This window comes from Bombina bombina, chromosome 7, assembly GCF_027579735.1.
Source record: "Bombina bombina isolate aBomBom1 chromosome 7, aBomBom1.pri, whole genome shotgun sequence".
NCBI classification, from domain to species: domain Eukaryota; kingdom Metazoa; phylum Chordata; class Amphibia; order Anura; family Bombinatoridae; genus Bombina; species Bombina bombina.
Genome location: NC_069505.1, coordinates 244,559,071 through 244,574,525, shown reverse-complemented (window position 1 = coordinate 244,574,525; position 15,455 = coordinate 244,559,071). Strand labels below are relative to the sequence as shown.

At 37.3% G+C, this 15,455-nt stretch overlaps 1 protein-coding gene across 1 annotated transcript in view; it reads left to right on the top strand.

The window, feature by feature from the left end:
* Positions 1 to 15,455, top strand: part of LRIG1 (leucine rich repeats and immunoglobulin like domains 1) — a 283,023-nt gene that overhangs the window by 229,837 nt on the left and 37,731 nt on the right. Inside the window, exons 10-12 of the mRNA XM_053720689.1 lie at positions 6,714 to 6,785; positions 7,352 to 7,423; positions 14,470 to 14,633. Of these exons, the coding sequence (XP_053576664.1) occupies positions 6,714 to 6,785; positions 7,352 to 7,423; positions 14,470 to 14,633 (308 nt within the window). The remainder of the gene's footprint in view (positions 1 to 6,713; positions 6,786 to 7,351; positions 7,424 to 14,469; positions 14,634 to 15,455) is intronic.

The following is a 15,455-nucleotide window of genomic DNA, read 5'->3' as shown; positions in this document are numbered from 1 at the left end:
ATATATGTGTGTGTGTGTATATATGTGTATCTATAAATGTATGTAACTGTATATATGTGTATGTATGTATATATGTGTATGTATGTATGTATGTAACTATGTATATATGTATGTATATGTATATATGTGTATCTATATATGTATGTAACTGTATATATGTGTATGTATGTATATATGTGTATCTATAAATGTATGTAACTGTATATATGTGTATGTATGTATATATGTGTATGTATGTATGTATGTAACTATGTATATATGTATGTATATGTATATATGTGTATCTATATATGTATGTAACTGTATATATGTGTATGTATGTATATATGTGTATCTATAAATGTATGTAACTGTATATATGTGTATGTATGTATATATGTGTATGTATGTATGTAACTATGTATATATGTATGTATATGTATATATGTGTATCTATATATGTATGTAACTGTATATATGTGTATGTATGTATATATGTGTATGTATGTATGTATGTAACTATGTATGTGTATGTATATATGTGTATCTATATATGTATGTAAATGTATATATATATGTGTATGTAGATATGTATGTAACTGTATATATGTGTATGTAGATATGTGTGTGTATGTATATATGTGTAGGTATGTATATGTGTATATGTATGTGTATATGTATATATATATATATATATATATATATATATATATATATATATATATATATATATATATATATATATACTGTATATATATATATATATATATATGTGTGTGTTTAGGAACACATGTAAACAAGCTGCTGGATGAATCAAACAATCACAATGTAGTATAAAGGTATCAAAAGAAAGAAGAAGGCACCACCATAGTGCACAATCAGTAGTACAAATGTATTCCAGCACAAATGCAAGATTGCAAGCACTTGTGAAGTGCTACACAGGCCTCCTGGACTCTTAAAAGTCGCCCAGTCAACTTTCCCTGGTGTAGTTCAAACAGCTTCTAGTCCAAAAGGCTGATAATCTGCCAATCTCTGGGAAGATCTTTTCACTGCAGGGCAGTTTCTCTAAGTTGCAGCAACACAGGTTTTGCAAACTCCTTGAGAGACAAGAGAGTTGCTGCAACTGAGAGAACACAAGTGCTTGCAATCTTGTAAGTGCATTAGTATTTGCGCTGGTATGCATTTGAACTACTGATTGTGCACTATGGTGGCGCCTTCTTCTTCTTTTGATACCTTTAGACAACCTGACTTGATAACCAGCAAGCTTTTGGAACAAGTAGCCTGCCGCTTATATGTACACAGTGTGGATTGTACCCTTGGAAGCATTTGGGACATATATACAGTTGTGCTCATAAGTTTACATACCCTGGCAGAATTTATGATTTCTTGGCCATTTTTCAGAGAATATGAATGATAACACAAAAACTTTTCTTTCACTCATGGTTAGTGTTTGGCTGAAGCCATTTATTATCAATCAACTGTGTTTACTCTTTTTAAATCACAATGACAACAGAAACTACCCAAATGACCCTGATCAAAAGTTTACATACCCTGGTGATTTTGGCCTGATAACATGCACACGAGTTGACACAAAAGGGTTTGAATGGCTATTAAAGGTAACATCCTCACCTGTGATCTGTTTGCTTGTAATTAGTGTGTGTGTATAAAAGGTCAATGAGTTTCTGGACTCCTGACAGACCCTTGCATCTTTCATCCAGTGCTGCACTAACGTTTCTGGATTCTGAGTCATGGGGAAAAAAAAAGAATTGTCAAAGGATCTGTGGGAAAAAGGTAGTTGAGAACGCAAATCAGCAGTGTTCAAACTCTAATCAAGAAGTGGAAAATGAGGCATTCTGTTTGATAACATACTGCATTTATCTTGCCATCAATTCTGACCAAATTCCCTGTGCCTTTGTAGCTCACACATCCCAAAAACATTAGCGATCCACCTCCGTGTTTCACAGCAGGAATGGTGTACCTTGTTAACTCCTCTCCAAATGTAGCGTTTATGGTTGTGGCCAAAAAGCTCAATTTTGGTCTCATCACTCCAAATGACTTTGTGCCAGAAGGTTTGAGGCTTGTCTCTGTGCTGTTTGTCGTATTGTAAGCGGGATACTTGGTGGCATTTGCGTAGTAATGACTTTCTTCTGGCGACTCCACCATGCAGCCCATCTTTCTTCAAGTGCCTCCTTATTGTGCATCTTGAAACCGCTACACCACATGTCCTGTATTTCACCTGAAGTTATTTGTGGGTATGTCTTTGCATTCTGAACAATTTTCCTGGCAGTTGTTGCTGAAATTTTAGTTAGTCTACGTGACCGTGGTGTGTCAGCTTGTGTGCATGTTATCAGGCCAAAACCACCAGGGTATGTAAACTTTTGATCAGGGTCATTTGGGTAGTTTCTGTTGTCATTATGATTTAAAAAGAGTAAATACAGTTGATTGATAATAAATGGCTTCAGCCAAACACTAACCATGAGTCAAAGAAAAGTTTTCGTGTTATCATTCATATTCTCTGAAAAATAGCCAAGAAATCATAAATTCTGCCAGGGTATGTAAACTTATGAGCACAACTGTACATCTTTGGATAAGTCGTATGAACTTCCACTTTTGATTGCATATTGTCAGCATTTATATGTTGTGTTTGTAATTGGTAATATTGTTACATTTTATTGGTATTCACAATTTACACGTGTTTGAGTGTTAACTCACACTTATTTGTACTTATAGCGCTATAGGCTATTGTTTGCAATGTTTGCACTTTTGCCTTATATGTTTAGTTTGCCACTGTAGTTTCAAGTGGTATGTAAGGTACTGTATATACTTACATACAGGTGGTTATATTGAAAAAATATTTCTCACTTTTTTTGCATTCAATTTTGCACTTATGACCAGCACTTTATAATATTAGTATTGGTTTAGCACCTTCTACGTAATTATTAGTTTATATTCACACTGTAGTATGTTCATGGTTAGCATTCTGAAGTTACAGGACGCACTGAGACTGAGTCTACCCTTGTTCTGTGCTTTTTGTTTTTAAGTGCCTGATGTTGACATTTTATGGAGAATAAAGAAACCGCTTTTTTACCATATCCGGTGTTTTACAGTCTACTAATGTTTGAGATTAATGCTTTAATTAAAGGACCAGTCAACACATTAGATTTGCATAATCAACAAATGCAAGATAACAAGACAATTCAATAGCACTTAGTCTGAACTTCAAATGAGTAGTAGATTTTTTTATAACAAATTTCAAAGTTATGTATATTTCCACTCCCCTTCTACCATGTGATAGCAATCAGCCAATCACAAGTGCATATACGTATAGTCTGTGAATTCTTGCACATGCTCAGTAGGATCTGGTGACTCAAAAATTGTAAATATAAAAGACTGTGCACATTTTTTTTAATGGAAGTAAATTGGAAAGTTGTTTAAAATGACATGCTGTATCTGAATCATGAACATTTAACCTGAGTGTCCCTTTAAAGTATGTAAAGCCCTGAAACTGTGTAACGTGTGTAAAGGCTAAGCAGCGGGTTAGCTTTGTGGTACATTATACGTTCTGAGAGGTTTATTTGCAGGGCTGCCTTATGCACGATTAGTGAACTGCAGAAGCTGCTCGTTGATTTAAAAAATATTAACATATAATTATCTCAGCTTGTTAATTAAAGGGACACTAAAGTTAAAGTACCACTAAATGCAGTAGAATTGCATAATTAACAAGTGCATAATAAAAAGACAAGGCAATGCAATAGCACTTACTCTAAATTTCAAATAAGTAGTAGATTATTTTTCTGACAATTTTTTCCCCTCCCATTTCCCCACCCCCTGTATCATGTGACAGACATCATCCAATCAGAGACTAGTATACGTATACCCTCTGAGCTTGTGAACATGCTCAGTAGGATCTTGTTCTCCAGAAAGTGTGAATATAAAAAGACTATGCAAAATTTGATAATGGAAGTAAATTGGAAAGTGTCTTAAAACTGCTACTCTATCTGATTCATAAACGTTTATTCTGACTTGAAGTATCCCTTCAATGATAAACATTCAGGATTCGGATAGATGATACAATTTTAAACAACTTTCCAATTTACTTCTATTATCAATTTGACTTAGTATCCTTTGTGTATGTGGCATTCTTGGCAGCAGTGTCTGCTACTATGTATAACATTGCTATAAACACGTGTCTGCAGCACTATATGGCAGCAGTTTTGCTACAATGTTATACATTCGCAAGAGCACTAGATAACAGCAGTTGTACATTGTTATACATTAGCAAGAGCACTAGATGGCAGCAGTTGTACAATGTTATACATTAGCAAGAGCACTAGATGGCAGCAGTTGTACAATGTTATACATTAGCAAGAGCACTAGATGGCAGCAGTTGTACAATGTTATACATTAGCAAGAGCACTAGATAACAGAAGTTGTACATTGTTATACATTAGCAAGAGCACTAGATAACAGCAGTTGTACATTGTTATACATTAGCAAGAGCACTAGATGGCAGCAGTTGTACAATGTTATACATTAGCAAGAGCACTAGATAACAGCAGTTGTACATTGTTATACATTAGCAAGAGCACTAGATAACAGCAGTTGTACATTGTTATACATTAGCAAGAGCACTAGATAACAGCAGTTGTACAATGTTATACATTAGCAAGAGCACTAGATGGCAGCAGTTGTACAATGTTATACATTAGCAAGAGCACTAGATAACAGCAGTTGTACATTGTTATACATTAGCAAGAGCACTAGATAACAGCAGTTGTACATTGTTATACATTAGCAAGAGCACTAGATAACAGCAGTTGTACATTGTTATACATTAGCAAGAGCACTAGATGGCAGTAGTTGTACATTGTTATACATTAGCAAGAGCACTAGATAACAGCAGTTGTACATTGTTATACATTAGCAAGAGCACTAGATGGCAGTAGTTTTACATTGTTATACATTAGCAAGAGCACTAGATGGCAGTAGTTGTACAATGTTATACATTCGCAAGAGCACTAGATAACAGCAGTTGTACATTGTTATACATTAGCAAGAGCACTAGATGGCAGGAGTTGTACAATGTTATACATTCGCAAGAGCACTAGATAACAGCAGTTGTACATTGTTATACATTAGCAAGAGCACTAGATGGCAGTAGTTGTACAATGTTATACATTAGCAAGAGCACTAGATTGCAGCAGTTGTACAATGTTATACATTCGCAAGAGCACTAGATAACAGCAGTTGTACATTGTTATACATTAGCAAGAGCACTAGATGGCAGCAGTTGTACAATGTTATACATTCGCAAGAGCACTTGATGGCAGCAGTTGTACAATGTTATACATTCGCAAGAGCACTAGATGGCAGCAGTTGTACATTGTTATACATTAGCTAGAGCACTAGATAGCAGCAGTTGTACAATGTGGTATACATTAGCAAGAGCACTAGATGGCAGCAGTTTTATAACAATGTTATACATTAGCAAGAGCACTAGATGGCAGCAGTTTTATAACAATGTTATACATTAGCAAGAGCACTAGATGGCAGCAGTTGTACAATGTTATACATTAGCAAGAGCACTAGATGGCAGCAGTTGTACAATGTTATACATTAGCAAGAGCACTAGATGGCAGCAGTATTTCCTACCATCTAGTGCTACAGTTATGTGCACGCTACCTACCTAGATATCTCTTCAACAAAGACTAACAGAAGAACTAAGCAAATTTGATGATAATAAAAGTAAATTGGAAAGTTTTTTAAAGTTGTATTCTTTGTCTGAATCATGAAAAAAAAAATGTTGGGTTTTATGTCCCTTTAATAGAGGATATCAAGAGAACAAAGCAATATTGATGATAGAAATAAATTGGAAAGTTGTTTAAAATTCCACGTTCTATCCAATCCGTTTGTTTCATTTTGACTTTACTGTACTTTACTAGAAATATTGTAACAACAAAACGTTTATTTTTGCAGGAAATAATATAAACCAATTTCAAGGAACCAGTTGTGGATCCTTTTGATATAAAGTATAGAAAAGTACTACGTCCCTTTTTAAAGAGATGAGAAACACAAAACTTTTCTTTCATAATTCAGATAGAGAATACAACTTTTAAAACAATTTCAATTAACTTCTATTTTAAAATTGTTCTCTTGTTAACCTTTGTTGAAGAGATATCTAGATAGGTAGCGTGCACATGGCTGGAAATAGTGCTGCCATCTAGTGTTCTTGCTAATGTATAACATTGTTGTAAAACTGCTGCCATCTAGTGCTACAGACACGTGCGCACTCCTGAGCTTACATTCCTGCTTTTCAACAAAGTCTAGCAACAAAACGAAGACAATTAGATAATAAAAGTAATTTGGAAAGTTATTTAAAATTGTATGTTCTATCTGAATCATGAAACAAATTGTTTAGGTTGTATGTCCCTTTAATTACATCACTACACCTCCCGAGTGCTCAGCATGTTTATAGACAGAAGTAGATTTACTATCTCGCACGTTTTGTAGTGCCGCTTCCTTATGAAGTTGGGCGCACGTGATCTCAGGCTGTCATCACTGCTAAACCGTATAAAGATAAAGGTATTTCGTTTCAGCCGGTGAAAGGACAGGAGCCCTTAATCTTTGTAGTTTCCGCAGCGGCACATGGAACACTATATCAGTTTCTGTCAAACTAATTCTGCTCTTTCTTTTCTCCCTCTCTTTTGTTTATCCTTCATGTTTGGAAACTGCAGATCTCTGTTTGGAAACAAGATCAAATCTGTGGCCAGTAAAGCGTTCTCAGGCTTAGGGACCCTGGAGCACCTGTGAGTATCCCATCATGCACTGCAGTTTATAGCGCCTGCCAAAAGTATCTGCTTGAGAGGTCTGCTAGCAATTTAATAGCGTCTTTGTAAGCTGAGAAGATCGCCCATTTGTAGGGGCCAGCTGTTTCCTCCTCATTAGAAATCCGTTTCAACTATGGCCTTTTTTTGTGTGCCAGGAACCAAGTTATAGAACATATGGTAAATTCTGGTGACTTTTATTGTTTGTTTGGTATAAAAATAAGTACCACTTAACTCATTTGTGTTATTTTCTCTAACGCTCACGGATCTCTTGTCCGGTTTTATGCCAGAGAATAAAGAATTAGTATATACCAGATAAAGGGATCTATCTGTGAGCAGCAAATGTCTCTTTGTAGAGGAGGTTCTTTTTCATTTCTGCAAATTCAGAATCTTTTTTTTATTAATTTGCAAATTATAAATAAATAAAACTGCTGTTTTCGTTGTTTAGTGCTTTAGTTGTTTCAATCTGATTGTATTATTTATATTTTACTCATTTGTCTACAACTTTATTATTTACAAAACAATTCATTTATTTTTTTTATCCTCAGGAATCTTGGAGAAAATGCAATTCGTTCTGTGCATCACGAGGCTTTCCTGGAACTGCGGAGCCTGAAGGAACTGTATGTTACCAATACACATTATAGTAATAGCAACTTAATCAACAGGCATTAAATAGCTCATAGAAAAAAAGTCATTATTTCAGCACTGAGCATGTGCAAGAGTTCACAGCGTATTTGTATGAGTCTGTGATTGGCCGATGGCTGTCACATGATACAGTATCGATAAATTGAAATAGAATTTTTAATTTGTCATAAAAAAGTACATGTTATTGCATTGTCTTTTTATTATGCATTAGTTGATAAAGTAATTCTACTGTATTTAAAGGGACATGATACCTAAATGCTGAAGAACATGAAAGTGATGCCGCATAGCTGTAAAAAGCTGACTAGAAAATATCACCTGAACATCTCTATGTAAAAAAGGAAGATATTTTACTTTAGAATGTATTCACACCCCATTGTAAAGGGACTTCAAGGAGCCAATCAGGATACTAGTCCCAGGACTTGCAAGGGAGCGTGCGTGCATCTGGCATGTACAGGCACAGTCATGTTATTTCCCTCCTCAGTTCAAGGAGGGTTACTGTGAAATCTCACAAAATGTCAGTGAAATCTCATGAGATCACAGCAAAGCAAAGCATGACCTCAGCACTGCTGATGCTGATTGGCTACTGTTTTTTTCTCTCTTCAACTGGCAGCCACACAGCACTTACTCTGGTGAGCTGAGGACATTTTGAGGTTAATTATGTTCCTTTTTTACATAGAAATGTTCATGTGATATTTACCTCAGCTTTTTACAGTTATGCTGCATCACTTTCAAGTGATTTAGCATTTGAGTGTTATGTCCCTTTAATGGTCCTTTAATACCTTTATTTGAATTTCTTTCTATATTTCTTTAACTTTAAATCTTTACCACATGGTGCTTATTTACAGCCAATTTATGTGTTTGTATTTTCTCCTCTTATTAGTTAGATGCTTATTCTCATATCTTGCTGCTCAACCGCTATTTTTTTCAGAGATTAAAATCGTATTATAATTTGTAAAGCTCCTATTATATTCCATAGTGCTGGTTACATGAGCCGGGGTAACAAAATGACACAAACAAAGAATTACAGCTACATAAAACTATATAAGACACATTTATTCAGAGGAGGACGGCACTGCCCAGAAGAGCTTACAATCTACTGGATAAAATGTTTATATTTAAAACTTTCTTACATTCTCTAATTGGGATATAAAAGAAAGCTAAAAACATAATTTATGTAAGAACTTACCTGATAAATTCATTTCTTTCATATTAGCAAGAGTCCATGAGCTAGTGACGTATGGGATATACATTCCTACCAGGAGGGGCAAAGTTTCCCAAACCTCAAAATGCCTATAAATACACCCCTCACCACACCCACAATTCAGTTTAACGAATAGCCAAGAAGTGGGGTGATAAAAAAGTGCGAAAGCATATAAAATAAGGAATTGGAATAATTGTGCTTTATACAAAATCATAACCACCACAAAAAAAGGGCGGGCCTCATGGACTCTTGCTAATATGAAAGAAATGAATTTATCAGGTAAGTTCTTACATAAATTATGTTTTCTTTCATGTAATTAGCAAGAGTCCATGAGCTAGTGACGTATGGGATAATGACTACCCAAGATGTGGATCTTTCCACACAAGAGTCACTAGAGAGGGAGGGACAAAATAAAGACAGCCAATTCCTGCTGAAAATAATCCACACCCAAAATAAAGTTTAATGAAAAACATAAGCAGAAGATTCAAACTGAAACCGCTGCCTGAAGTACTTTTCTACCAAAAACTGCTTCAGAAGAAGAAAATACATCAAAATGGTAGAATTTAGTAAAAGTATGCGAAGAGGACCAAGTTGCTGCTTTGCAAATCTGATCAACCGAAGCTTCATTCCTAAACGCCCAGGAAGTAGAAACTGACCTAGTAGAATGAGCTGTAATTTTCTGAGGCGGAGTTTTACCCGACTCAACATAGGCAAGATGAATTAAAGATTTCAACCAAGATGCCAAAGAAATGGCAGAAGCTTTCTGGCCTTTTCTAGAACCGGAAAAGATAACAAATAGACTAGAAGTCTTTCGGAAAGATTTAGTAGCTTCAACATAATATTTCAAAGCTCTAACAACATCCAAAGAATGCAACGATTTCTCCTTAGAATTCTTAGGATTAGGACATAATGAAGGAACCACAATTTCTCTACTAATGTTGTTGGAATTCACAACTTTAGGTAAAAATTTAAATGAAGTTCGCAACACCGCCTTATCCTGATGAAAAATCAGAAAAGGAGACTCACAAGAAAGAGCAGATAATTCAGAAACTCTTCTGGCAGAAGAGATGGCCAAAAGGAACAAAACTTTCCAAGAAAGTAATTTAATGTCCAATGAATGCATAGGTTCAAATGGAGGAGCTTGAAGCGCCCCCAGAACCAAATTCAAACTCCAAGGAGGAGAAATTTACTTAATGACAGGCTTTATACGAACCAAAGCTTGTACAAAACAATGAATATCAGGAAGAATAGCAATCTTTCTGTGAAAAAGAACAGAAAGAGCAGAGATTTGTCCTTTCAAGGAACTTGCAGACAAACCCTTATCTAAACCATCCTGAAGAAACTGTAATACTCTCGGTATTCTAAAAGAATGCCAAGAAAAATGATGAGAAAGACACCAAGAAATATAAGTCTTCCAGACTCTATAATATATCTCTCTAGTTACAGATTTACGAGCCTGTAACATAGTATTAACCACAGAGTCAGAGAAACCTCTGTGACCAAGAATCAAGCGTTCAATCTCCATACCTTTAAATTTAAGGATTTCAGATCCTGATGGAAAAAAGGACCTTGAGACAGAAGGTCTGGTCTTAACGGAAGAGTCCACGGTTGGCAAGAGGCCATCCGGACAAGATCTGCATACCAAAACCTGTGAGGCCATGCTGGAGCTACCAGCAGAACAAACGAGCATTCCTTCAGAATCTTGGAGATTACTCTTGGAAGAAGAACTAGAGGCGGAAAGATATAGGCAGGATGATACTTCCAAGGAAGTGATAATGCATCCACTGCCTCCGCCTGAGGATCCCGGGATCTGGACAGATACCTGGGAAGTTTCTTGTTTAGATGAGACGCCATCAGATCTATTTCTGGAAGTTCCCACATTTGAACAATCTGAAGAAATACCTCTGGGTGAAGAGACCATTCGCCCGGATGCAACGTTTGGCGACCGAGATAATCCGCTTCCCAATTGTCTATACCTGGGATATGAACCGCAGAGAGTAGACAGGAGCTGGATTCCGCCCAAACCAAAATTCGAGATACTTCTTTCATAGCTAGAGGACTGTGAGTCCCTCCTTGATGATTGATATATGCCACAGTTGTGACATTGTCTGTCTGAAAACAAATGAACGATTCTCTCTTCAGAAGAGGCCAAAACTGAAGAGCTCTGAAAATTGCACGGAGTTCCAAAATATTGATCGGTAATCTCACCTCCTGAGATTCCCAAACTCCTTGTGCCGTCAGAGATCCCCACACAGCTCCCCAACCTGTGAGACTTGCATCTGTTGAAATTACAGTCCAGGTCGGAAGCACAAAAGAAGCCCCCTGAATTAAACGATGGTGATCTGTCCACCACGTTAGAGAGTGTCGAACAATCGGTTTTAAAAATATTAATTGAGATATCTTTGTGTAATCCTTGCACCATTGATTCAACATACAGAGCTGAAGAGGTTGCATGTGAAAACGAGCAAAGGGGATCGCGTCCGATGCAGCAGTCATAAGACCTAGAATTTCCATGCATAAGGCTACCGAAGGGAATGATTGTGACTGAAGGTTTCGACAAGCTGTAATTAATTTTAGACGTCTCTTGTCTGTTAAAGACAGAGTCATGGACACTGAATCCATCTGGAAACCCAGAAAGGTTACCCTTGTCTGAGGAATCAATGAACTTTTTGGTAAATTGATCCTCCAATCATGATCTTGAAGAAACAACACAAGTCGATTTGTATGAGATTCTGCTAAATGTAAAGACTGAGCAAGTACCAAGATATCGTCCAAATAAGGAAATACCACAATACCCTGTTCTCTGATTACAGACAGAAGGGCACCGAGAACCTTTGTAAAAATTCTTGGAGCTGTAGCTAGGCCAAACGGCAGAGCCACAAACTGGTAATGCTTGTCCAGAAAAGAGAATCTCAGGAACTGATAATGATCTGGATGAATCGGAATATGCAGATATGCATCCTGTAAATCTATTGTGGACATATAATTCCCTTGCTGAACAAAAGGCAAGATAGTCCTTACAGTTACCATCTTGAACGTTGGTATCCTTACATAACGATTCAATATTTTTAGATCCAGAACTGGTCTGAAGGATTTCTCCTTCTTTGGTACAATGAAGAGATTTGAATAAAACCCCATCCCCTGTTCCGGAACTGGAACTGGCATAATTACTCCAGTCAACTCTAGATCTGAAACACAATTCAGAAATGCTTGAGCTTTTACTGGATTTACTGGGACACGGGAAAGAAAAAATCTCTTTGCAGGAGGTCTCATCTTGAAACCAATTCTGTAACCTTCTGAAACAATGTTCTGAATCCAAGGATTGTGAACAGAATTGATCCAAATTTCCTTGAAAAAACGTAACCTGCCCCCTACCAGCTGAGCTGGAATGAGGGCCGCACCTTCATGTGGACTTAGAAGCAGGCTTTGCCTTTCTAGCTGGCTTGGATTTATTCCAGACTGGAGATGGTTTCCAAACTGAAACTGCTCCTGAGGATGAAGGATCAGGCTTTTGTTCTTTGTTGAAACGAAAGGAACGAAAACGATTATTAGCCCTGTTTTTACCTTTAGATTTTTTATCCTGTGGTAAAAAAGTTCCTTTCCCACCAGTAACAGTTGAAATAATAGAATCCAACTGAGAACCAAATAATTTGTTACCCTGGAAAGAAATAGAAAGTAGAGTTGATTTAGAAGCCATATCAGCATTCCAAGTTTTAAGCCATAAAGCTCTTCTAGCTAAAATAGCTAGAGACATAAACCTGACATCAACTCTGATAATATCAAAAATGGCATCACAGATAAAATTATTAGCATGCTGAAGAAGAATAATAATATCATGAGAATCATGATGTGTTACTTGTTGCGCTAAAGTTTCCAACCAAAAAGTTGAAGCTGCAGCAACATCAGCCAAAGATATAGCAGGTCTAAGAAGATTACCTGAACACAGATAAGCTTTTCTTAGAAAGGATTCAATTTTCCTATCTAAAGGATCCTTAAACGAAGTACCATCTGACGTAGGAATAGTAGTACGTTTAGCAAGGGTAGAAATAGCCCCATCAACTTTAGGGATTTTGTCCCAAAATTCTAATCTGTCAGACGGCACAGGATATAATTGCTTAAAACGTTTAGAAGGAGTAAATGAATTACCCAATTTATCCCATTCTTTGGAAATTACTGCAGAAATAGCATTAGGAACAGGAAAACTTCTGGAATAACCACAGGAGCTTTAAATACCTTATCCAAACGTTTAGAATTAGTATCAAGAGGACCAGAATCCTCTATTTCTAAAGCAATAAGTACTTCTTTAAGTAAAGAACGAATAAATTCCATTTTAAATAAATATGAAGATTTATCAGCATCAACCTCTGAGACAGAATCCTCTGAACCAGAAGAGTCATCAGAATCAGAATGATGATGTTCATTTAAAAATTCATCTGTAGGGAGAGAAGTTTTAAAAGATTTTTTACGTTTACTAGAAGGAGAAATAACAGACATAGCCTTCTTTATGGATTCAGAAACAAAATCTCTTATATTATCAGGAACATTCTGCACCTTAGATGTTGAAGGAACTGCAACAGGCAATGGTACTTTACTAAAGGAAATATTATCTGCATTAACAAGTTTGTCATGACAATCAATACAAACAACAGCCGGAGGAATAGCTACCAAAAATTTACAGCAGATACACTTAGCTTTGGTAGATCCAGCACTAGACCGCGATTTTCCTGTAGTATCTTCTGACTCAGATGCAACGTGAGACATCTTGCAATATGTAAGAGAAAAAACAACATATAAAGCAAAATTGATCAAATTCCTTAAATGACAGTTTCAGGAATGGGAAAGAATGCCAAGAACAAGCTTCTAGCAACCAGAAGCAATAAAAAATGAGACTTAAATAATGTGGAGATAAAAGCGACGCCCATATTTTTTAGCGCCAAATCAGACGCCCACATTATTTGGCGCCTAAATGCTTTTGGCGCCAAAATGACGCCACATCCGGAACTCCGACATCTTTGGCGCAAAATAACGTCAAAAAAATTACGCAACTTCCGGCGACACGTATGACGCCGGAAACGGAAAAGAATTTTTGCGCCAAAAAGTCAGCGCCAAGAATGACGCAATAAAATGAAGCATTTTCAGCCCCCGCGAGCCTAACAGCCCACAGGGAAAAAAGTGTCAAATTTTTGAAGGTAAGAAAAAAATGATTAATTCAAATGCATTATCCCAAATATGAAACTGACTGTCTGAAAAATAAGGAAAGTTGAACATTCTGAGTCAAGGCAAATAAATGTTTGAATACATATATTTAGAACTTTATAAACAAAGTGCCCAACCATAGCTTAGAGTGTCACAGAAAATAAGATTTACTTACCCCAGTATATATAAGAGTATATCGTCGATCTGAAAAGGGAGGTAAGAGATGAATCTCTACGACCGATAACAGAGAACCTATGAAATAGACCCCGTAGAAGGAGATCACTGCATTCAAATAGGCAATACTCTCCTCACATCCCTCTGACATTCACTGCACGCTGAGAGGAAAACCGGGCTCCAACCTGCTGCGGAGCGCATATCAACGTAGAATCTAGCACAAACTTACTTCACCACCTCCATCGGAGGCAAAGTTTGTAAAACTGAATTGTGGGTGTGGTGCGGGGTGTATTTATAGGCATTTTGAGGTTTGGGAAACTTTGCCCCTCCTGGAAGGAATGTATATCCCATACGTCACTAGCTCATGGACTCTTGCTAATTACATGAAAGAAATAGGGGTTATGGAGGGAATTTATATTGTAATTAATTTGTATTATTTTATTTTTTTAGCCACCTCAATAGTGACAACTTGTTGTGTGACTGTCATCTCAAGTGGTTTCCGGAATGGTTGTCCAGTAGGAATTTGCAGTCGGAGGTGAAAGCCACATGCATATATCCAGAGTCTTTGAAAGGCCAGAATATGTTTAGCGTGCTGGCAGAAAGCTTTGTATGCGGTAAGGAACAGGAAAAAAACCTATAGACCTGACCCTATTCCTGTATTAATGCCCACCCCTGTAGACCTGACCCTATTCATGTATTAATGCCCACCGCTGCAGACCTGACACTATTCCTATATTAATGCTCACCCCTGCAGACCTGACCCTATTCATGTATTAATGCCCACCGCTGCAGACCTGACACTATTCCTATATTAATGCTCACCCCTGCAGACCTGACCCTATTCCTGTATTAATGCCCGACCCTATTCCTGTATTAATGCCTACCCCCGCAGACCTGACCCTATTCCTGTATTAATGCCCACCCCTGTAGACCTGACCCTATTCCTGTATTAATGCCCACCGCTGCAAACCTGACCCTATTCCTGTATTAATGCCCACCCCTGTAGACCTGACCCTATTCCTGTATTAATGCCCGACCCTATTCCTGTATTAATGCCTACCCCCGCAGACTTGACCCTATTCCTGTATTAATGCCCACCCCTGTAGACCTGACCCTATTCCTGTATTAATGCCCACCCCTGTAGACCTGACCCTATTCCTGTATTAATGCCCACCGCTGCAGACCTGACCCTATTCATGTATTAATGCCCACCGCTGCAAACCTGACCCTATTCCTGTATTAATGCCCACCCCTGTAGACCTGACCCTATTCATGTATTAATGCCCACCCCCGCAGACCTGACCCTATTCCTATATTAATGCTTACCCCTGCAGACCTGACCCTATATCTGTATTAATGCCCACCCCTGCAAACCTGACCCTATTCCTGTATTAATGCCCACCCCTGCAGACCTGACCCTATTCCTGTATTAATGC